Source organism: Dicentrarchus labrax, unplaced genomic scaffold (genome assembly GCF_905237075.1).
Source record: "Dicentrarchus labrax unplaced genomic scaffold, dlabrax2021, whole genome shotgun sequence".
Taxonomy (NCBI): Eukaryota; Metazoa; Chordata; class Actinopteri; family Moronidae; genus Dicentrarchus; species Dicentrarchus labrax.
In genome coordinates this window covers 2,039,320-2,062,825 of record NW_026136723.1, presented here as the reverse complement: position 1 = coordinate 2,062,825, position 23,506 = coordinate 2,039,320, and the positions used below count along the sequence as shown (strand labels likewise).

General features: G+C 38.8%; 3 protein-coding genes and 1 long non-coding RNA gene across 23 annotated transcripts in view; 2 read left to right on the top strand and 2 right to left on the bottom strand.

Moving 5' to 3' along the window:
- Positions 1-4,592, top strand: part of LOC127357402 (CD209 antigen-like protein A) — a 33,039-nt gene extending 28,447 nt beyond the window's left edge. The window contains exon 10 of the mRNA XM_051389597.1: positions 4,111-4,592. The gene's annotated coding sequence lies outside the window, so the exon portion shown is untranslated. The remainder of the gene's footprint in view (positions 1-4,110) is intronic.
- LOC127357400 (CD209 antigen-like protein E) overlaps positions 1-13,786 on the top strand; it is a 31,816-nt gene extending 18,030 nt beyond the window's left edge. For 12 of the 16 annotated variants that reach the window (XM_051389595.1, XM_051389594.1, XM_051389590.1 and 9 more), the window contains 2 exons: positions 162-301; positions 12,694-13,786. In XM_051389595.1, coding sequence (XP_051245555.1) covers positions 162-301; positions 12,694-12,817 — 264 coding nt within the window. In that variant the 3' untranslated portion in view covers positions 12,818-13,786. Of the gene's footprint in view, positions 1-161; positions 302-2,839; positions 2,883-8,730; positions 8,874-10,323; positions 10,452-12,693 lie in introns of all 16 variants that reach the window. The other 4 variants (XM_051389587.1, XM_051389582.1, XM_051389580.1 and 1 more) reach the window with 3 other exon arrangements.
- Positions 1-14,552, bottom strand: part of LOC127357406 (uncharacterized) — a 32,792-nt gene extending 18,240 nt beyond the window's left edge. Inside the window, exon 1 of the long non-coding RNA XR_007882251.1 lies at positions 13,643-14,552. This is a non-coding gene — a long non-coding RNA (uncharacterized LOC127357406). The remainder of the gene's footprint in view (positions 1-13,642) is intronic.
- Positions 1-23,506, bottom strand: part of LOC127357398 (collagen alpha-1(XIV) chain) — a 179,159-nt gene that overhangs the window by 46,120 nt on the left and 109,533 nt on the right. For all 5 annotated transcript variants that reach the window (XM_051389573.1, XM_051389574.1, XM_051389578.1 and 2 more), the window contains 4 exons: positions 23,053-23,211; positions 20,932-21,009; positions 20,226-20,312; positions 19,275-19,328 (listed from right to left, as the gene is read on the bottom strand). In XM_051389573.1, coding sequence (XP_051245533.1) covers positions 19,275-19,328; positions 20,226-20,312; positions 20,932-21,009; positions 23,053-23,211 — 378 coding nt within the window. The remainder of the gene's footprint in view (positions 1-19,274; positions 19,329-20,225; positions 20,313-20,931; positions 21,010-23,052; positions 23,212-23,506) is intronic.

Below are 23,506 nucleotides of genomic sequence, written 5' to 3'. Positions count from 1 at the left end.
AAAACGCTCAATTTCAGTGTTTCAGTGTGATTTTTGCAGCATGGAGGAACTGAAAAGTTCAGACAGATTTTCTTTTTCCTTCAGACACAAAATGACTTTATTACAATAGAAATACTGAATTATGAACAGAGAAATGATTATTGTCTGTTGTTAAATAATAGAAGTTTGTCAAGGAGCTGAATTTGTATGGAGAATCCTGGATTGGACTACAGGGAACAAATGGAAAATGGACAGGATCAGGACGGACAGGGAAATGGGTATGGGAATGGAAATGGGTGGACAGTTCACCACTGACACAAATGTGAGACATTTTAATGTTTTTTTCTATCACATTTTCACTAAAATAAGTATGTTGTAAAAATGAAAATGTGCTTATTGAACCAGCACTATATCAGCATACAGTATACTGTATATTACAGTATATGCACTATACTGTATTAATGCAGGCTCCAGGATCAACATGTGTTTGACAGAGAGAAAACTTCTCAATTCTGTCAAATAAATGTGATTAAAGTTCCTGTAACTCCTGTTTTTGAGGCTGATTCCTATAAAAATAACTCCCATAAATTACTGAAAAAGAGAAATAAGGTTATTGAACAAGGTTTTATTAGTGAATTGGCGGCTCTTACAGATTATATTAATTAACTAGAAAATTCGTTAAATAGAAAATTGTGCCTTGCTCTGGCCCGTGACACTGGCCCATACATTACTGACACTGCCGAGTAGTTTACCATTGTTTAGGTATGTGACAGATGAAGCTTTCAACGTGTGTGTTCATTTGAGAGAACAAATGGAAATAGCAGCAGTTGACGCGACAAAGTCGGCCAAAAAGTTAGTATTTATGTATTATTTTGATGCCGAATTGACCAGAAGACTGTTGAGATATGATGAGTTTTTTTCCTTGTGTTTCTACAGTTATGTGATTTTATGTAAGCACAATTAATTGTTAATATATGGTATTTCTTAAATGGAGTTTGGCATAATATTGTCCTGGGATAATGCAGGAAGCGTCATGGTTTAATTAAAATAGGTAAAGTAACTAAATAAGTAATAACCACAATGATGGGAATAATAAGTATGTAGTTATAATAATAATAATAATAATAACTAACAGTATCAATAACACTGGTAACAATATTTATATTAATAAATAATACATAATTATGAAAGAAAACTATTCTTAATGTGCAGTCATAGGCAGTGTAGGTTTTTTAAAGTTTTAATAAAGTGTCCACCAGACCCTCTACCTGTTAACATACAATGAACGTTGTAGACTTTTATTTTGAAATACCACCCTCAGCCTGAAAGCAATAGTGCAGTTACAGTCTGAGTGTCAAAATAAATCTAACTTGATGTTTTATTACTAAATCTGTATTACTTGTGTCATGTGTAACACATTGAAATAGATGCTAATTAACAATTTCAGTGTCTTTTGTGACGTTTAATTAGCACAGTAATCCTTTGTCCTCTCTAGCTAGCGAGTGCTAGCACATTAGTAGCTTGTCCTCTCTAGCAAGCAAAGCATTTTAATTAATTAATTAATTAGCCTTCTAATACCTTCTAATTCTCTTTAGCTAGCTAGCTAGAGCTAGCACACATAAACACAGTAACCAAAGCTAGCGCTAGCTAAGTGCTAATCGCTAGCTAAGTGCTAATCGCTAGCTAAGTGCTAGCTTTGGTTAATGTGTTTAATTGTATTATGCTCCTGAAGGAGTGCTAATGTAAAATAAGGAACAGCTCATAGTAGGGTAAAATATTTAAGGTGTATTGAACTTATTTTGTGTTAATATTAAAATCATTCAGCTTTAAATTGTTTGCTTGTTAGCCGCCTGCTAATTATCTTTAGCTAGCCAGCTAGCGCTAGCTTATTAATGCCTTGTCATTCTCTGTAGCTAGCTGTGTGTGTGTGTGTGTGTGTGTGTGTGTGTGTGTGTGTGAGCAGGCTTTGGTTGTCATGGCAATCAGGGGAGCCCACAGCAGCTACGCGCTCTCTCTCTGTCTCTAACTCCTCAGAGAGACAGAAACATTTAAAATTAATCCCCTCGAACCCATGGCCAGGAACGACCGAAATGAAAACCGAAAAGACCGTGAGCGTCGTCATCTTGTTGACTATAGCACTGCCGAGTTTCAGTGGCTAAAGTTAAAAAATGTGACCTCAGGAGATTGAGAGAGAAGAGGTTCAACGAGCCCCTTTAAACATTTCTTCTCTAAAATTAACATGGGAGTAGATGGGGCCGTGAGAGGGTGTTGCTGGCGCATCAGTGCGTCTCCCGCCAAAACTATTTGTCTGACAGCTTCAGCAGTGGTATCACTGCGACCCCATCGGATTTACCTACGTTTCTATCTATAAATTATTTCTGTAGAGTGACATTTGTGGTCTTGAGAGCAGTTTACAAATTTATTTTTCTACAATTTTTTCTGTCTCCCCACACTCTAGCGATGATGTCACGCACTCTGGCGGTTGAAGGTTCTCGCAATACACACCCATTCATTTTTTGGACCGGTTTTTGGCAATTTGTCGGCAAACCGTTTGGCGAAACGCTTAGAAAAGTCATAGCACTAATCTCCTCATCGAGCCGCACGTTTTGATACCTTTTTTGTGTACGTGCGACAAAAGCTGCGGGAGGAGTAGCGCGCCGAAAAACGTAGGGAAGAATAATAATAAGCACGGGGAATAGTAGTATTGTGCTCGCTTATGCAAGGCACAATAATAAAGCTGAAAAATACATGTTCAGGAAGTTATTAAAAACTGTTATTGATTAGAGATAATGTAAAATATTTGAGGTGAAAATCAACAGCTTGCTGTGTTTAAAAGGAAAATATTTTCTTTGTCCTCCAGGTTCTGGGCATCAGGAATGCCATATGGTTCGCAGAACCAGTACACAGCAGCATTCTGTGATACACAAGGAAAATGGAAAGTAAGCAGTTCTTATGATACTAAAAACTGGATCTGTGAGAAATAGATTTCTTGCTTTCTTTAACAACAGAGAAGTGTGCAGTTTTGTCAAATCAGATTAATGTACGTTTTATATTTGTTCAGTTATTCTGTGTTGCATGCTGAATAGGGGTGGGCGATATGGGCAAAAAATAATATCTCAATATTTTTTGGGATTTTGGCGATAACGATAATCAGTCGATATCCTTTAAAATGTGATTAGAATTGTCTGAGCTGCACTTGTGTCCACCAAACGCGTTAACAGCGCTGAGAGAGCTCAAAAACTAATTTTCCGAGCGCCCAGCAGTGTTAAAAGTTGAACAGATTTCAACTTGAAGCGCTCTGAGCGCTGCGCTAAAAAAAACATCTCCGCTGACATCTTTTACCGCTGAAGGCGCTTAGCGCTCTGAACGCTGAAGCCCATAGGACCCACGTCTCGGCACTAAATCATCTGAAGTACCAGTAGCTTCAGGGACTGGAGGTGTTTGCATTTTCTCTCTACCATCACAACGCCTGCTAAACTGTTGCAAGGAGGATGCTAGCGAGAGGTCACGTGATCACGTCTTGTGATCACGTAGGCCCACTAGTGGTGTGACTGAATCCTGCCATGCTGTAGAGAGCGCTGCTGCACCGTGTATTAATGGATGTGAGGAGTTTCCGCGGGCGTTTCATTGTTTTTGTTTAAGTAATTTAAATACTCGATAATGGAAATTTGCACATCGTCAAAACAACAATGACGATATTATCGCAAACGATATATATCGCCCACCTCTAATGCTGAATAACCTGGATTACACAGATATTGTTTCTCTGCTATACATAAGGCTGGTTGGAAGTCATCCACACAACTACACATGCACCTACTCTGTAGCCCTACAGGATTATTACAATTAATGAACTGCAGCTTGTCTTTACTTTGGTTAATTAATAAAGTTGTATTCAGTTAGATCTGTCTGTGTTTATTAAGTGACAATAATGCCACTGCTGCCAAGTTTTTCCTGTGTCCCCTTTGATACACCAGCTGCTAATATCACTTCCCACTGAGAAGTTTCACCAGGAGAGTTAAACATCCATGGAGGTTCATGTTAAGACTCTTCAGCCTGTTTAATGTCAAACTGTCTTCCTTTCACACAAAGGACTGCAGTTCATGTATCTCCCCCTAACAATAACTGTAGGTTTCCACCAGGATAAAGATATTTCCCTGATCTGTACCAAGGCCTAATTTACATTCATTGCAAGTGTCTCTCAGTTAGCTCTGTCACAAATCTGAATGCAATCATTATGTCATCTCTGTCATAACATTAGTCTTTATTTTGCAGTCATGTGTTACTTCCTGTTTTATTTTGTAGTTGTCCTCCTCTTGTGTTCTGTGTTGTTTTACTTCCTGTCTTTGTCTTTTTCCGTCTAGTTTGATTGTTTGCCAGCCTTGACTGTGTTCACCTGTGTCTCGTTAGTTTCCCCTCACTATATATTGCCTGTGTTTCATTCTCCCTCTGCCAGTTTGTCTTTGTACCTTTGTGTTGGTTATTAACATGGATTAGGATTACAGCTTGTTTTTGGACTCTGTCTCTCCTCATCTGGTTTTGTTACTTGTGTTTCGTGGACCTCCTGTGTACCAAACCTTCATTTGTGTTAAGTAAAGATTTTAAGACTTCAAGATCCTGTGTCATCTGTGGTTTCTTTTGGGTCCCTTGTGGTTCACTCAGTCCTAATACCTTCTAAATGCAAATAGGTTGCAGTACTGCTCCAGTCCAGTGGGTGGTGATAATGCACAATGCAGACCTTCTCATTGTGCCTCATTCATTCACAATTCTCTCACTCTTTCTAATCAGCTATGGGTGTTCACTCATTCAGTTAATCCAATCAGATTCAGCCACAATCTCCTCCAGCCAATCACGTTGCTCCTGTCAAACTATAAATCTCCTCTCTGCTGCTTTCAGCTGTTATTTCAGTGTGAAATGGTTGAGACCCTCCTCCACCCCTTTCACCTCCAGTTCATCATTTCCAGATCTTCAGTATTCTCTTCATTCCTTCATCACCACCACCCTCAATCGGTGGGTTTCCTGTACTGATCACGGCTTCACCGAGCCCCTCAAATATAGTGACGTCACAATGGGGTCTAATTAGACATTTAACAGTCTCATCTTCAAAGTGCACATATCCATTATATCTGTTCATTCAAATGAAGTCTCATCTGATTGAAGTTTATCTACAAGAACATGTAAACTAACTAGCTAATGACGCACACATATGCATTAAACCACTAAACATGGAAGACTAGTGTTAGTTGATCCATTATCATAAGGGACAGACCTTGTAGGGGTCCACAGAACACTTACTGACATAGTTCCACTTGGAGGAGTAAAGATTATAGATGTGTTTTGGAGACACGATTAACAATGGTCACTCACTGTGGATTTCTATTCTGCTCTCCTCCACACTAACATCTATTATCTGCTCTTTGTACGTCACTAGTTGTGCAGGTAGCAGAGCTAATTCTAAAGATAACTGCCTGGTCGCAGCACATTTCCTGTGTCAGAGATACAGTATGTCTGTGTACTGTATTCTGTATAGGCAACCATTAATGCAGCTATGCACAAATGTGTGAATGTCAGCTCACATCTCTGCTGCTGAAAACATTGTACTTCCTCAATCTCACTGTCAGTAAATAAAGACCAAAACAAACAAATTCAAATGTACTTTTATATTGTTTATCTGAAGGGTTTCATGATTCCAAAGACTGAACCACTGAATTAACCACCTCACTGTGAGTCAGGTTAAAGTTAGGTGGGCTTTTCTTCTAACAGTAAAATGTGTTTAGTTGTGTATCTGTGGTTGACTGGGCTAGTCCTGCTGTCACTTCCTGTGTTAAAGGCTGTCCGACTCAAAGACAAACACACAGACAGTGAAGCCTCTTCAAGAATAGGTTCAGTTCAGTTTTTCAAGATGTCTGCAGATATTCTTGCTGCACCAGATTTGAGCTTGAATGTGAGATGTACAAGAAAGGTCAAAGAGAACCAGGGAGAGGATGAGGAGAATCAGATGGAGATCACAGAGGATGAAGAGTATCACGTTGATCTTGGGCCACAAGCAGCCAGTAAGTCCCCAAATGACTATGTTAAAATTAGATATTGATAATTCACTATAGGTTATTATCAGGAGTGTTTGTGCTGTAGTCTGGTGCCACAGGATTCTTATTGAGAGTGTCAATGAGTAACAAATACTCCACAGTTCAAACAGCCCACTTCTAACTTTAAACCAGCATAATCAATGTTCTTTATGTATTTTGCCTCTTTAGGAGCACAAACTCAAAAGAATCGTGCAGCTGTCAAAAGAAGGTGTTTCAAAGCCACTACAGTGACTCTGGGAGTGATGTATCTTCTGATATTGGCTGGAACCTACATTCGCTGTGAGGAAGTCACTTTTTAATCCAAACTGTCATATCTTGAGTCCCTCTCTGCTTTTTACATGTCGTGTTTGAAGCTTTTCTCTGTTAGATAACATAACAGGTGTATATCTATGTATTTTGTGAGTTTCTTCCTGCGATTAGTGACATAGTGAGTCATTTTGTCCAAGAGACTTTTTGGGAAGAACACTGAAGCTACTCGACACAGGTTCAGACTGGTTTCGCTCTGTGTAGAAGAGGAAGTTACCAGAATTTGTGAACACTTGAAAGAAATAACTATACACAAAAACCAGTAGGCACATGTATCATGTGTTGATGTACAGAAACAGTCTCTTGGAGCCACACCCTCAACACAACAGGAATTTAGAATCTTTTCAGTCATTTTTTGTCATTTCCACGCATTGTACTTGAACACACCCTCACTACAGATTAAACTGGATCGACTTCAGATTGGGTCAGTGCAATGTAAGTAATCTAACTGTAACTAGAGGTAAGCAATATGACTATATTTATAATGTGACGATAGACTAACATTTATTGTTTCATATTTGCTCTATCATTTATTTTATTGGATCACAAGTCACACTCTTCTGGAGTTCATATGAGAGAAATATGTGCTCTGAAGTGGTCGATGAGGCAGCGATGCAACAGAAAGCAAGTGTTTCACTAGCTCACCAACTAGTTTCATCTGCTCACCTGGCTCTCTCTCCCCCATACACACACACGTGGACACTGGCTCGCCCCGCCTCTTCCTGTGAGAGAGAACTCTCTCTGTCACAAACAACTCGGGTTTTGAATTTTTCATCCACGATTCTCTTTTTACGAACAGATGAGGCTTGTGTGGTTGTGGTACCGTACTGTACCTTTACTCTACTTGTAAAATATCTGACTCAGAGTACCAGATAACTCTCTCTCTCTCTCTCTCTCTCTCTCTCTGTTTCTCGGTGGTTAAATGTGTCGCTGTACGTTAAAATCCCTGGGTGGACGGCCCAAGTAAAGTCTTAAGTAGGAGACACTGAGACATTAATATTTGATGCTTAATTGAAATTTTGCTCAAAAGTTATAATTAAAAGCAGAAAAATAATCAAATATGAGTGAGTACATTTTATTTGTTATGTATATAATTCAAACTGTGATAATAAATAGGTATTTTTCCATGTGGTCATTTTATATGAACTACTGATTCATTGAATTAACAGAAAATGTGCTATACTGTGATATATATTGTTATTGTGATATTATATTTTGGTGATATCACACAACCAGAGTTGTAACATGACTGTAAATTGTCCAATCAGCCCTAAACTTCATATGTTTGATCAGAGTCCTGGACTGAACACATCTACATGCCAATATTCAGTCATAGCTCCACCTACTGGCAATTGGAAGTAAGTCTTGTATGGCAATCATCATTTGATTGACAGCTAATTCTGATGGTGTGGTCTACACATGATATGCTGGAACATAAGGTATAATTAGTGGCCGTTCTCTAGTGTCACATAGTGGGCACAGGAAGTAATATTTAAGTCCTCTGTGCTGCTATTTATTTTTTTTATTTTAAACTGCAGCTCAGGATTCACTTACTGTTCCCTCTCCAAAAGTTATAAAAGATTTTTTATTTATTTAGTCTTTTTAATTGATCTCTTAAAAAAAACTCTACAGAATTGACAAACACACAGTGGTCATTTTATACAGAAATACTGGTACTAATAAAAATAATAATGTCAATAAAAGTTCAAATATTTACAATTTAATTATTTTTCACTTTAATGCTTTCCTTGTGTTTGTCTCCTCACTTTTGAGGACATTTTCTCTCTGTACTGTGAACACTTCAGACCAACTGTGTAAAGTGCTAAAAAAAACAAAGTTGAGTTTTTTTATGTTAATGAAATTATTGTTTCTTCTTTCAAAATCTCTGAATGAAATTAAACTCTGTATGAACATCTAATGAGCAGTTATATCTTTTGTGCCTCTCACCAGATATTTCAGTCACTTTGGAAAAAACCCAACTGCAGACCAGATACGACCAACTGAGTAACAACTGCAGCCAACTCCAGGGAACACTGTCAGGTAAGAAAGGTTTCAAACACATACCACAAACATACAGGATCCAACTTCACACTGCCTACTTGGTATAAATATTGTCATATTGTCTTACTGTTTCTATTGTTGTTTATCTCAATCCATGGAAGTCAACAACAGTCAGTTACAGGATGAAGTGAAGCAGCTGAAGGATAAAATTGAAGGTGAGATAAAAAAATGAGTAAACAGCCTGAAAATAAAATGATGCTGGCATTAAAGATCTTAAATTAAAGAGTGTAACTTCAAGTTTTACCAATTTGACACTGAATGACATGAAATCTATGTTTGAAACACTTCTGACATTAAGGAAAGTGGTGTCCTGAAGGATGGAGGAAATTTGGATACAGTTGTTACTTTAAATCCAATGAGTGGAAAACCTGGTATGACAGCAGATCTGACTGTCAGAACAAAGGAGCAGATCTGGTGATCATAAACAACGAAGAGGAACAGGTGAGAGTGTTTGTTACTGAGTGTGTGATCCTACTAACTGCCAGTCATCTGTTACTTGTGTGTTTGAGCTGCTGTCAGATTTATTTGCCCGATTGGTCGGCCTTCAGGTCCCGATTTGTAAGAGTGTTCATTGACAATTGATTCTCATACAGTGCCTCTAATTCAACCTGCTGTCACTCTGTGTACTGTGTAGACATTTGTTGACCACTTCCCTGTTGCTTTTCTCAATGAGCTCTGACCTACGGTTCTTTTAAAGGGGAACTTCGGCAGATTTTTACCCTAGTCTTGATCACTATAGGTCCCCGAGTACTGTCGATAGGAAAAAGGACGACCAGAATTGGTGCTAGCAAACTGGAGATCCTGCAGCTAATGGCCAGAGCTCCCAGTTAGTTATAATACACTTTGTGGGGGCATATCCTAAAGAGTGCTTTTGCTCCTCTTAACAGACACAAAATGCAGTTAAAATGTCTGTGCAACATGCTCAGGGCCCTTACGTGACAACAACATGCCTTTTCAACTCATACGTTGTGCAGAAACCGTACAAACAGTACTGTCACCTCCCTGTTTTTACACCGCTCGCTTCACCGAAAGCCCAGAATAATCGATCACAGAGATAATGCCTTCACGACGAAAAACAGTTTATTTCCCCCTCAACAATGTCCATGTCTTCACACACTACTCTCCGATTTGCACACTTCCTGCAACAATCTCTTCTTCTGCGTTTCCCTGCAACAAGTGAATTCCCACGGGACTTCAGCCCGGACGGTGTGGAAGCCATCCACGGAGACGATCTGGTCCATTATGTCCCTGTGCAGCCATGTCTCAGTGAAACACATCAGACTGCACTCCCGGTACTCCGGGTGGCGCTGTTAGCTCGTCCATTTTGTTGCTAAGGGACCCTCTCTATAAGCCCGTCCCGTCTCCACCCTCCTCTCATTCCCTGACGTTGCTTCCCTCCTCTGCATCCCCGGTGTGTTTTCCTCCAGAGTTCAGGTGGTATATCAGCTGCTCTGGCCACTACGCCGGCCGGCATTAGCGGGATCAGCTGTTCTCCGGAGTAAACAAAGGCGGCGTGTTCCGGTGGAAGCAGCATGATAACAACAACACGTAGAAAAGCACGAAAACTCTCTGAAAACAACCTCGTTGGAGAGGACGGGACTTCACATAGTTACAGTGAAGAAACAAGAACGAACAAAAGAGAATAAAAGTTAAGAAAGTTAAAAACTTTTGCGCATGCGCACATGGCTTTTGTACGTGTTGTTTTTATTATGCCGCTTCCACCGGAAGCATAATAAAACGCTGAATTTCAGTGTTTGTGATTTTTGCAGCATGGAGGAACTGAAAAGTTCAGACAGATTTTCTTTTTCCTTCAGACACAAAATGACTTTATTACAACAGAAATACTGAATTATGAACAGAGAAATGATTATTGTCTGTTGTTAAATAATAGAAGTTTGTCACTGAGCTGAATTGGTATGGAGATTCCTGGATTGGACTACAGGGAACAAATGGAAAATGGACAGGATCAGGATGGGTATGGGAATGGAAATGGGTGGACAGTTCACCACTGACACAAACGTGAGACATTTTAATGTTTTTTTCTATCACATTTTCACTAAAATAAGTATGTTTTAAAAATGAAAATGTGCTTATTGAACCAGCACTATATCAGCATACAGTATACTGTATATTACAGTATATGCACTGTACTGTATTAATGCAGGCTCCAGGATCAACATGTGTTTGACAGAGAGAAAACTTCTCAATTCTGTCAAATAAATGTGATTAAAGTTACTGTAACTCCTGTTTTTGGGGCTGATTCCTATAAAAATAACTCCAATAAATTACTGAAAAAAGAGAAATAAGGTTATTGAACAAGGTTTTATTAGTGAATTGGCGGCTCTTACAGATTATATTAATTAACTAGAAAATTCCTAAAGAAATTTTGATTGTGCCTTGCTCTGGCCCGTGACACTGGCCCATACATTACTGACACTGCCGAGTAGTTTACCATTGCTTAGGTATGTGACAGATGAAGCTTTCAACGTGTGTGTTCATTTGAGAGAACAAATGGAAATAGCAGTAGTTGACGCGACAAAGTCGGCCAAAAAGTTAGTATTTATGTATTATTTTGATGCCGAATTGACCAGAAGACTGTTGAGATATGATGAGTTTTTTTCCTTGTGTTTCTACAGTTATGTGATTTTATGTAAGCGCAATTAATTGTTAATATATGGTATTTCTTAAATGGAGTTTGGCATAATATTGTCCTGGGATTATGCAGGAAGCGTCATGGTTTAATTAAAATAGGTAAAGTAACTAAATAAGTAATAACCATAATAGTGGGAATAATAAGTATGTAGTTATAATAATAATAATAATAACTAACAGTATCAATAACACTGATAACAATATTTATATTAATAAATAATACATAATTATGAAAGAAAACTATTCTTAATGTGCAGTCATAGGCAGTGTAGGTTTTTTAAAGTTTTAGAAAAGTGTCCACCAGACCCTCTACCTGTTAACATACAATGAACGTTGTAGACTTTTATTTTGAAACCCCACCCTCAGCCTGAAAGCAATAGTGCAGTTACAGTCTGAGTGTCAAAATAAATCTAACTTCATGTTTTATTAGTAAATCTGTATTACCTGTGTAATGTGTAACAAGTTGAAATAGATGCTAATTAACAATTTCAGTGTCTTTTGTGACGTTTAATTAGCACAGTAATCCTTTGTCCTCTCTAGCTAGCGAGTGCTAGCACATTAGTAGCTTATCCTCTCTAGCAAGCAAAGCATTTTAATTAATTAGCATTTTAATTAATTAGCTAGCCTTCTAATACCTTCTAATTCTCTTTAGCTAGCGCTAGTTTATTAATGCCTTGTCAGCCTCTGTAGCTAGCTGTGTGTGTGTGTGTGTGTGTGTGTGTGTGAGCAGGCTTTGGTTGTCATGGCAATCAGGGGAGCCCACAGCAGCTACGCGCTCTCTCTCTGTCTCTAACTCCTCAGAGAGACAGAAACATTTAAAATGAATCCCCTCGAACCCATGGCCAGGAACGACCGAAATGAAAACCGAAAAGACCGTGAGCGTCGTCATCTTGTTGACTATAGCACTGCCGAGTTTCAGTGGCTAAAGTTAAAAAATGTGACCTCAGGAGATTGAGAGAGAAGAGGTTCAACGAGCTCCTTTAAACATTTCTTCTCTAAAATTAACATGGGAGTAGATGGGGCCGTGAGAGGGTGTTGCTGGCGCATCAGTGCATCTCCCGCCAAAACTATTTGTCTGACAGCTTCAGACCCCAACGGATTTACCTACGTTTCTATGTATAAATTATTTCTGTAGAGTGACATTTGTGGTCTTGAGAGCAGTTTACAAATTTATTTTTCTACAATTTTTTCTGTCTCCCCACACTCTAGCGATGATGTCACGCACTCTGGCGGTTGAAGGTTCTCGCAATACACACCCATTCATTTTTTGGACCGGTTTTTGGCGATTTGTCGGCAAACCGTTTGGCGAAACGCTTAGAAAAGTCATAGCACTAATCTCCTCATCGAGCCGCACGTTTTGATACCTTTTTTGTGTACGTGCGACAAAAGCTGCGGGAGGAGTAGCGCGCCGAAAAACGTAGGGAAGAATAATAATAAGCACGGGGAATAGTAGTATTGTGCTCGCTTATGCAAGGCACAATAATAAAGCTGAAATACATGTTCAGGAAGTTATTAAAAAATGTTATTGATTAGAGATAATGTAAAATATTTGAGGTGAAAATCAACAGCTTGCTGTGTTTAAAAGGAAAATATTTTCTTTGTCCTCCAGGTTCTGGGCATCAGGAATGCCATATGGTTCGCAGAACCAGTACACAGCAGCATGCTGTGATACACAAGGAAAATGGAAAGTAAGCAGTTCTTATGATACTAAAAACTGGATCTGTGAGAAATAGATTTCTTGCTTTCTTTAACAACAGAGAAGTGTGCAGTTTTGTCAAATCAGATTAATGTACGTTTTATATTTGTTCAGTTATTCTGTGTTGCATGCTGAATAACCTGGATTACACAGATATTGTTTCTCTGCTATACATAAGGCTGGTTGGAAGTCATCCACACAACTACACATGCACTTACTCTGTAGCCCTACAGGATTATTACAATTAATGAACTGCAGCTTGTCTTTACTTTGGTTAATTAATAAAGTTGTATTCAGTTAGATCTGTCTGTGTTTATTAAGTGACAATAATGCCACTGCTGCCAAGTTTTTCCTGTGTCCCCTTTGATACACCAGCTGCTAATATCACTTCCCACTGAGAAGTTTCACCAGGAGAGTTAAACATCCATGGAGGTTCATGTTAAGACTCTTCAGCCTGTTTAATGTCAAACTGTCTTCCTTTCACACAAAGGACTGCAGTTCATGTATCTCACCCTAACAATAACTGTAGGTTTCCACCAGGATAAAGACATTTCCCTGATCTGTACCAAGGCCTAATTTACATTCATTGCAAGTGTCTCTCAGTTAGCTCTGTCACAAATCTGAATGCAATCATTATGTCATCTCTGTCATAACATTAGTCTTTATAGTCATGTGTTACTTCCTGTTTTATTTTGTAGTTGTCCTCCTCTTGTGTTCTGTGTTGTTTTACTTCCTGTCTTTGTCTTTTTCCGTCTAGTTTGATTGTTTGCCAGCCTTGACTGTGTTCACCTGTGTCTCGTTAGTTTCCCCTCACTATATATTGCCTGTGTTTCATTCTCCCTCTGCCAGTTTGTCTTTGTACCTTTGTGTTGGTTATTAACATGGATTAGGATTACAGCTTGTTTTTGGACTCTGCCTCTCCGTATCTGGTTTTGTTACTTGTGTTTCGTGGACCTCCTGTGTACCAAACCTTCATTTGTATTAAGTAAAGATTTTAAGACTTCAAGATCCTGTGTCATCTGTCGTTTCTTTTGGGTCCCTCGTGGTTCACTCAGTCCTAATACCTTCTAAATGCAAATAGGTTGCAGTACTGCTCCAGTCCAGTGGGTGGTGATAATGCACAATGCAGACCTTCTCATTGTGCCTCATTCATTCACAATTCTCTCACTCTTTCTAATCAGCTATGGGTGTTCACTCATTCAGTTAATCCAATCAGATTCAGCCACAATCTCCTCCAGCCAATCACGTTGCTCCTGTCAAACTTTAAATCTCCTCTCTGCTGCTTTCAGCTGTTATTTCAGTGTGAAATGGTTGAGACCCTCCTCCACCCCTTTCACCTCCAGTTCATCATTTCCAGATCTTCAGTATTCTCTTCATTCCTTCATCACCACCACCCTCAATCGGTGGGTTTCCTGTACTGATCACGGCTTTACCGAGCCCCTCAAATATAGTGACGTCACAATGGGGTCTAATTAGACATTTAACGGTCTCATCTTCACTGTGCACATATCCATTATATCTGTTCATTCAAATGAAGTCTCATCTGATTGAAGGTTAGTTACAAGAACATGTAAGCTAACTTGCTAATGATGCACACATATGCATTAAACCACTAAACATGGAAGACTAGTGTTAGTTGAGCCATTATCATAAGGGACAGACCTTGTAGGGGTCCACAGAACACTTACTGACATAGTTCCACTTGGAGGAGTAAAGATTATAGATGCGTTTTGGAGACACGATTAACAATGGTCACTCACTGTGGATTTCTATTCTGCTCTCCTCCATACTTACATCATTTATCTGCTCTTTGTACGTCACTAGTTGTGCAGGTAGCAGAGCTAATTCTAAAGATAACTGTGGTCACAGCACGTTTCCTGTGTCAGTGTGTGTAGGTATTGTGTGGGCAACCATTAATGCAGCTATGCACAAATGTGTGAATATGAGGACACACCTCTGCTGCTGAAAACACTGTACAATAAATAAAGACAAAAACAAACAAATTCAAATGTATTTTTATATTGTTTATCTGAAGGGTTTCATGATTCCAATGACTGAACCACTGAATTAACCACCTCACTGTGAGTCAAGTTAAAGTTAGGTGGGCTTTTCTTCTAACAGTAAAATGTGTTTAGTTGTGTATCTGTGTGTGTGGTCTTGTCCTGCTGTCACTTCCTGCGTTAAAGGCTGTCCAACTCAAAGACAGACACACAGACAGTGAAGCCTCGTCAAGAATAGGTTCAGTTCAGTTTTTCAAGATGTCTGCAGATATTCTTGCTGCACCAGATTTTAGCTTGAATGTGAGATGTACCAAAAAGGTCCAAGAGAACCGGGGAGAGGGAGAGGAGAATCAGATGGAGATCACAGAGGATGAAGAGTATCACGTTGATCTTGGGCCACAAACAGCCAGTAAGTTTCCAAATGACTATGTTAAAATAAGATAATATAATAATAAAGATAATCAATGTTCTTTATGTATTTTGCCTCTTTAGGAGCACAAATTCAAAAGAATCGTGCAGCTTTCAAAAGAAGGTGTTTCAAAGTCACTATAGTGACCCTGGGAGTGATGTATCTTCTGATATTGGCTGGAACCTACATTCGCTGTGAGGAAGTCACTTTTTAATCCAAACTGTCATATCTTGAGTCCCTCTCTGCTTTTTCTAATGTCGTGTTTGAGGCTTTTTTATGTCAGACGACATAACAGGTGTATGTCTATGTATTTTGTGAGTTTCTTCCTGTGATTAGTGACATAGTGAGTCATTTTGTCCAAGAGACTTTTAGGGAGAAACACTAAAGCTACTCAAGACAGGTTCAGACTGGTTTCGCTCTGTGTAGAACAGGAAGTTCCCAGGATTTTAACACTTAAAAGACAGAATTCAACTCATATCAAGTTTATAGACAGCAGTGTATATATAGCACACTTTGCCATTGTTATGACTGTATAACTGTTGTTCACTGTAAGAATGTGTTAATCTTCACTAAATGACTATTTGGATGTATATGTATGAATAATGGAGCAGATGGGATTGAAATTTGTTTGTATCCCACAATAATGTCTCCATTAATCCAGACGAAATACACAAGACATAAGGACAGGTGAGACAATGAGTAATGTAAGATCTGATTTCTGTATAACTGCCATAAAACTGTGGAAATCTCTTCCCCTCACCACATGTTTCTCCTCTGACATTTATGTGTTAGCCTTTAACTTTGCCTAACCAGCTCAGGTATTTCTTCTGAATCCTCTATGGGTGTGTGTTATTATTGTTATTATTATTATTATTATTATTTATTTTTCTTGTGTTTGTCTCATTTTTGTTCTGCTTTCTCGATGTACTCTGAAGCACTTCAGACAAACTGTGTTGTGTGTACTACATAAGTTGAGTTTATTTGGGTACGTTTCTGAACTCATTTGTTCTTCTTTTAAACTCAGTAGGAACATCTGATGAGCAGATATATGTTTTGCTCCTCTCACCAGATATTTCAGCTTTTTCGGAAAAAGACGAGCTGCAAAGTAGATGCAGGGACAACAACATGCACAACAATCACAGCCAGTTACAGGAGGAAGTAAAGCAGCTCCAGGCAAAAATTTCAGGTAAGAAAATCTGTAAAACATAAAAACTACACCTGCAAGCTGGTATCCTGGGGTCAAAACACAATTCAGAACTAAACCCAGACCCAGAGCGAACAAGTAGGAAAAACTGTTGTTCGTTCTGTTTGTGTAAAGAGATTAAAGACACACAATGTGTTAAATACTGAGCTTTATATCCGCTGGGAGGTGAAATTGTGAACTCTGGAGAGAGAGAGAGAGCTTCTTAACTTCAGTTAACAGGGAACTATGAAAAACTGAGTAGAAAGAACAGTTGGTTACGTATCACATCAAACAAACCAGCTTCAGGGCAAATTTGAAGATGAAAAATGTGAACATAAACAAATGGCAAACAGCAGTATCATACAAATGCACAAGTTATACCTTTCCTATCTTTCTTTTAAACTGTTTCATGTTATTGATCAGCTTCTTAATTATTGGTTCACTTAAAGAAAGAGATACAAATCAGTCTAAAGTGACAATGGACACGACGGAGAGACAAAACTTAAGAATACTTCCTACAAATATACCACTGAATGACCTAAACAAACTTATTTGACAATAAGGGATGTGCTGTCCTGAAGGATGGGAGAAATTTGGATGCAGCTGTTACTATAAAAGCACAGAGAGGAAAAAATGGGAGGAGAGCAGAACAGACTGTCTGAACAGAGAAGCAGATCTGGTGGTCATTAACAGCAGAGAGGAACAGGTGAGTGTCTTTCTTAAAAGTCCAGTGTGTAGGATTTAGGGACATCTAGTGGTGAAGCTGCACATTGCATCTCACTCAGAAATGTGGCAGTTCAAACGGCAGCCTCTACTACAGTCGACCCGTGTAGTCTGTAGAAAACAACAGCTCATTCTAAGGTAACAAAAACAAAGCGATTCTTTTTTCCAGGTGATTATACACTAATAAAAACATACCTATGAATATTATATTCCATTTCTGACAACAGCTTTATTAATGTTTTATACCTTGGTGTCTGCTGTTATCTTATTTTCCACAAATTGTAAAATCGCCAAGAGACTTTTTGTAGTTGTAGTTTTGTTTTGGTTACTGCACATTTGCATTTGAATATGTTTCTTAAAAGTCAAGAAAAACAACAACTTATTTTCACTTTTGTCAAATGATCAGGAGTTTGTTAGAGAGTTCAGAAAACCTGGAGCCTCCTGGATAGGTCTAAAGGCTGAGTACAAACACGAATCAACAGGATGGAAACCCAAATGGAAATGGGTGGATGGAACACTGCTGACAGTTATGTAAGACATTTTTTGTGTTCATAATGCCATCAAAAGGGTGTAACTAATAGAAGTATACATTAAAAAGTAGGGCGCAAAAAAGGTTGCACAGAAAAGAGATACGGAATTAAATGAGACAACAAAATGCTAAATTGTGGTTGAAATCTTCATATGCAGTGTGTGTCATTTCATTATAGTCCTAATTTAAAAAATAAGTGATAATTTAATAGGACATATAAATGTGCTGTAAGATTGTTTCAAAATGAAATCATCAGTGCTTTTTTGTTTTGCAGGTTCTGGGAAACGGGGCACTCTCAAAAGACCTGGTTCCAGTATGTAGAATGCTGCAGTGAACAAGGAAATTGGACACAAAGCAGACATTATAATTCTAACACTTGGATCTGTGAAAAAACGAGCGCTTGCTTTCTTTGTCAATAGTGTGTAGTGTTAGGATTAAGTAAAAGTAAGTGTACTACTTTTGTAGTTACTCACTCTGTAGTAATAAAATAATACTATTACAATAAAAGCATTTTTACTTTTATAACAAAAATAGTTTTTAGTTTAGTTTATGTCAACCTGCAAAAATGATCTTGTTTGGCCACTTGGGGGCAGCAAAAATAAGATGTAAACCAGTTGTCTCAAACTTACCTTGGGGCTACTGCTGCTGTCATCTCATAAATTCATTTTGATTTTGTGTGTATGTGAGTGTACAGAATTTGAGTGTGAGTTAAATATTGCCATTAATGCCAGAAAAATGTTAGTGAAGAATTGTCGTAAAATCAGTATTTTAATTTGTGCTGTGCAACATTTCAACCGATTGTAGATTTTCATGATGTCTGATGAAGATTTTGATTCATTTTAAATGTATTTTATTCTAAATGCAGCATTATTGTCAGATCAAATGCAATAACAAGGACTTCTTCAGTGTCTGACTGTCAGTGGGTATGTACAGTAGTTCATGGGTTTTACTTCAACCTGAAATAATGTTCTTGTTTGGCCACTTGGGGGCAGCAAAAATAAGATGTAAATCAGTTGTCTCAAACTTACCTTGGGGCCACTGCTGCTGTTGTCATCTCAGTAATTCATTATTGTCCTTAATTTAGCTTTTGTGTGTATTTCAATGTACATAATTTGAGTGTGTGTGTGTGTGTGTGTGTGTGTGTGTGTGTGTGTGTGTGTGTGTGTCATGTAACAGAGATAACGTCCCTATTTCTCTGTCTGCAGAATGATAAAATGAGTTGCTGACCATCAATCTGTGTAGGGGGGGAATATCAGCCGATAACGATCAATTGGAACACCTTTAGATTTAATTATGCATAATGTATTTGTCTTTATTTATTTTATTTTCTAACAGGCCTCTTTAAGACACCAGTAGGTGTGAGTCTGATCGGGATGTTGTTGGAAAAGAGTGAAACTTACCTTTTCTTTAAAAAAAATTAAAATGAAAATAATAAAATGGCCAGTTGGGCAGATGCAATGTAGATATAAAGCCAAGTCGCTGAATATCTGCTCTTTGATTAGGTGAGAGCAGGATTTAAAAGCAACTTAGCTTGTCAGAGGGCCCAGTACTGAGACCCACTGCATCCAGATAGCAGAAAGATATCACTTCCTGTTTTCTCTGTACAGCAGCGGTTACCTTCTCTCATGTAAAGTATCAAAACAGACTCACCACCGGGCCCGGTTCTCCCCGATCACCTCTGGCTCCTCTGATTCCGGAGCCTCCCTGTTTGAAACAAACAAGCAGCATGAGTTGATTCGTGGGACACAGTTAAACAGCCAAAGCTGACAAACAAGATGAGATACAAGAGATATGAGTTTTAATTTGCCAAACCAAACAGTGAAAATAAAAGTGTACTGCATGTATTAAAGTAATTCAAACTGTACATGAACCATGTGACATGCAAGTGATTCTGTGTCTTCCTCCATCTGTGTGACTGCATGCATGAATGTGTGGTAAATGGTAAATGGAGTTCATTTATATTGCACTGTTCAGCTCTACTGACCACTCAAAGCGCTATGCAACTCATGCCAACACACACATCCATACACTGATGGCAGAGGCTGCCATGCAAGGTGCCAACCGGCTCATCGTGAACAATACAACCTATCCAAAACGCCCCGCAATTGATTCTGTGCTCACCCATTCACACACACACACACTCAGTGATTTGGGGTTCAGTATATTGCTCAAGGATACTTGGACATGCAGACCGAGGAGGTGGGGATCGAACAACCAATCTTATGATTAGTGATGACGACTGACCCACTCTACCTCCTGAGTGTGTTTGGGTACATGGATACTGTTGCTCTCTGCCTGTTTGTTAAACTGCTGCATTATAGATACTGACACATTATTTCCTGATGTAAGAATAGCTGAAACATTGATCACAGTGTCGGTTAAATATTGCCAGTAATGTACTAAAAAATGTGTTTTTATTTCGATGGTGCTGTGCAACATTTCAACTAATCGTAGATTTTCATGATGTCGGATGAAGATGTTTACTTGCACTATAATCTAAATGCAGCATTATTGTCAGATCAAAGGCAGTAACCAGGACTTCTTCAGTGTCTGACTGTCAGTGGGTATGTACAGTATTTGATGGGTTTGTGTGTAGCTCACTGGTGGTCCAGCAGGGCCGGGGGGGCCTTTGCTGTCCTGGGTGCAGGTGCAGGCTTTGGGCATGGCCGGGCAGTCTACCTCCTTCCTCTGGATGATCACAGCAGGATGAAGATGAAACAAACAAAAGATAAATAAAAGGCATGGCATTGACATGTCATGATAAGTGATCAAATAGAGCAGGCAAAGTGGCAGTGTGACTTATTAAAAAATATATATTATTATTAAATTATTAAATCTGAAATCTCTGCATTAATGTCACCGAACTGTATATTTCAGGTCACAGCAAAAGATTAATTTAGAATAAATTGCTCCCTTATTTAATGCATCTCTTTCTGAAACTGGATATTTCTATGATGGTTTTATTTCCACCTCCAGACAAGTTACCATTAAAGAAACAATGTTCTCTGAAAGGAAATGATGCATTTAAGAAATGATTGTAAAAGAGGTGAGTGCTACAGCATGCTCACTGACTTTAACTCTGAATGTTACCAAACATTATTATCATTTGCAAACTTCACAACACAGATTTTATTCATTTTCACTCAGATTACATACTCAGTTTGTAGAATTGCTAAGTTTGTTCTTCATAGTTTTTATTCTAGTGCACACACTACCCAGTCGTGTAGTAGTTACATTATTCTGTGTACAGACAGAGGAGTAAACTGGAATAAAGAGAAGTTTAGAGAAACATAAACTTTGACCTCACCAGACCAGGAAGTTCACAGCACTTGTCTCTGCTGGCCCACGAAGTGCTGCAGACGATGTCAAAGCTCTGGAGCTGGAACTGCAGGGGAGGAAAACACACACAACAAAGTTTAACAACAAAAGCAACAACGTATAAATGAATAATGTAAAAATACACAACTGAACTTCTAACACCAAGACGTGATGTCGGACGGTGAAGAAGGTGCTAGAAAGGGTTCAGCAATGAGTTGTCTTGCTCTTATTTAGGTCACAAATATGACACAATTCAGTGTATTTTACTTTATTTGTACAGTAATCAATAACTGTTCACTGTCTGAGGCACCTACACTCACACGGATAGTTTTATCTAAAGAGTTCATTTTAACCTGAGCATTCATAACTTACTCAAAGTACTCATGTCTCAGTGTTGACGTCTGCATCTTAATTATTAAATAAGTAAGTACAAGAAGATTTTATTTTGCGTATAATGCGAATATTTTTATGCCCTTATGCGAACAGTGACAGCCTAAAGCCGGAACCGAACCCAGGCCTCTGCAGCAAGGACCCAGCCCCAGGTCTCAGGCACACACACTACTACTGAGGCAACACGTTATCCCCTGAAATGCATTGTGAAACTTTCTGTGTGGGACAACAGAGGAGGGAAAGTCGACATCGCCAAAACAAATACAATGAGAATTTAAAGTCGCATTTTTATTTCACATGATAAAATCACTGATGATCTCTGCAACTGCAACAGATCACCAGATGTCCTGAGGTATTTTAGTGCTGTGCAAATAAGATTTGTAATCATAATCCTGTCTCTAATGCCCCCCCCCAAAAAAAAAGATTACCCCAGATTTGCTTTGAACTCTTTTGCAACGGTCTGTGTTTTCAGTTTGTGTAATTAGGCGTGGTGAATTCTGAGGTACAAAATTAGAGTATTAGTCAGGGCCGCCCTGTGATTCACGGGGTTTAAAACACAGTGGGAGATTATAATCCTCATCTTCCATTATAGAAGTATTCAAAGAACCAAAGTAGCAAGAAGAACACATTCAGCTGCTCCTGGAGGCTAATGTTTAAAAATCCTTCTAGAGAAGCTAAATATGTTCTTCCTTTCTGCTTTATTCTGGTTCAAGAACCTTGTCGTACTGTGAGGTTGTGTTGTTAATGTGCGTACGCCTAAGTGTCCAATCAATACAAAGAAAGGATTAGCAGCTGGGTTAAAGGCTGCTATCAAGGCTCATATCAGCAGATATTTTTCTGTGAAAAACCACCAGCTCGACTGCTCAGTTCTGGCCACTCACACAACAGCGAGCAGTGGAGAAAATGTTAAAATGACACTGGTGAAGATTATTTGACATGTAAGTGGAATTCTTTAGCTTCAGAGCAGAGTCAGTGTCAAGGGTATTCTCTTCAAAGTGAGATCAAACCAATCAGACACAAAGTCTGCCGGCCTGCTATTCCTGAAGGAGAGTGCCTGGAAATGGATTTGTTTGCGCTCATAAAGCTGCTCGAGGAAATGGTTCTGCTTTGATGAAAAAATGAAACATAGATGAAACCTCTGCAACAGCTGAAGACCAAATACTGTTATAACTTATAATTCATGTAGTTACTACGGTTGGCAAAAAAAGGCATCAGAGAACATCAATGTGAACACGCCAAGCAGAGAGAGCCTTCTTGTTTTATCTGAGGGTGCTGTTGATGGTCTTATTCCTGGGCAGCTATTGGTTTCTCTTCATTTCACTGTACTATGAAAATCAACTTACAGAGACTTGAAACTTGCTTAACATTGGTTATTGATCACAATCAACATTTAGTTGTTTTGATTATTCCTATTCCTAACATTTGGGAAATTACAGTCAGCTTTTTGAAAACTAAGACGCTGTGAATCATGTGAATCATTTGAATTTGGTTGTTTCTCAGCAGGGATATTTTTATAAATAGGCACCTGTCACACTAACAAGTAAACATTTAGTAACTGAACATTTTGTTGCCTTTACTGTTTTTTAGTGTTATGTGAATAATAGTGTGTGCTTTTCTTTTCTTTTACTGTAGTTTCTCTAAAAGCACACTGGTCCTGTAATGCCTGTGTGTGTGTGTGTGAGATATACTGTATGTGTGTGTGTGTGTGTGCCATCCTCACCGGTGCAGAGTTGTCCTTGTTCCCTCTGGAGCGGACCATCCTGCCCAGAACTTCCAGTCCGTCTATGGAGATGTTTCCCGCTGCGTTGATGTTTTTCTCGGCCACCATCTTGCAGTCGATCACCACTTTGGCGCTCGTCTTGCTGATTGCAATGTGGAGCTGCGTGAGAGAAAACATCCAATCACACAATCACTTCTTGGAACTTGTTTGCAGTGATTCAAACAACGGAAACAATAAATTAATAAATCACTTAAGTCGACCTGAGAGTTGGACAGTTCATCATGTTTTCTTCATTATAGATCATTTGCCTGCTAGTTGAAATAAGCCATATGAAGACAGTAGTTTTAATATTTTATAGACACAGGCCTCTGAAGAGGATCCGTATTTTACTCTTTCACACATCTGCAGCCTTTAGAAGGTTTTAGATCAATCTGCTGCAGAACAGCGCCCTCTT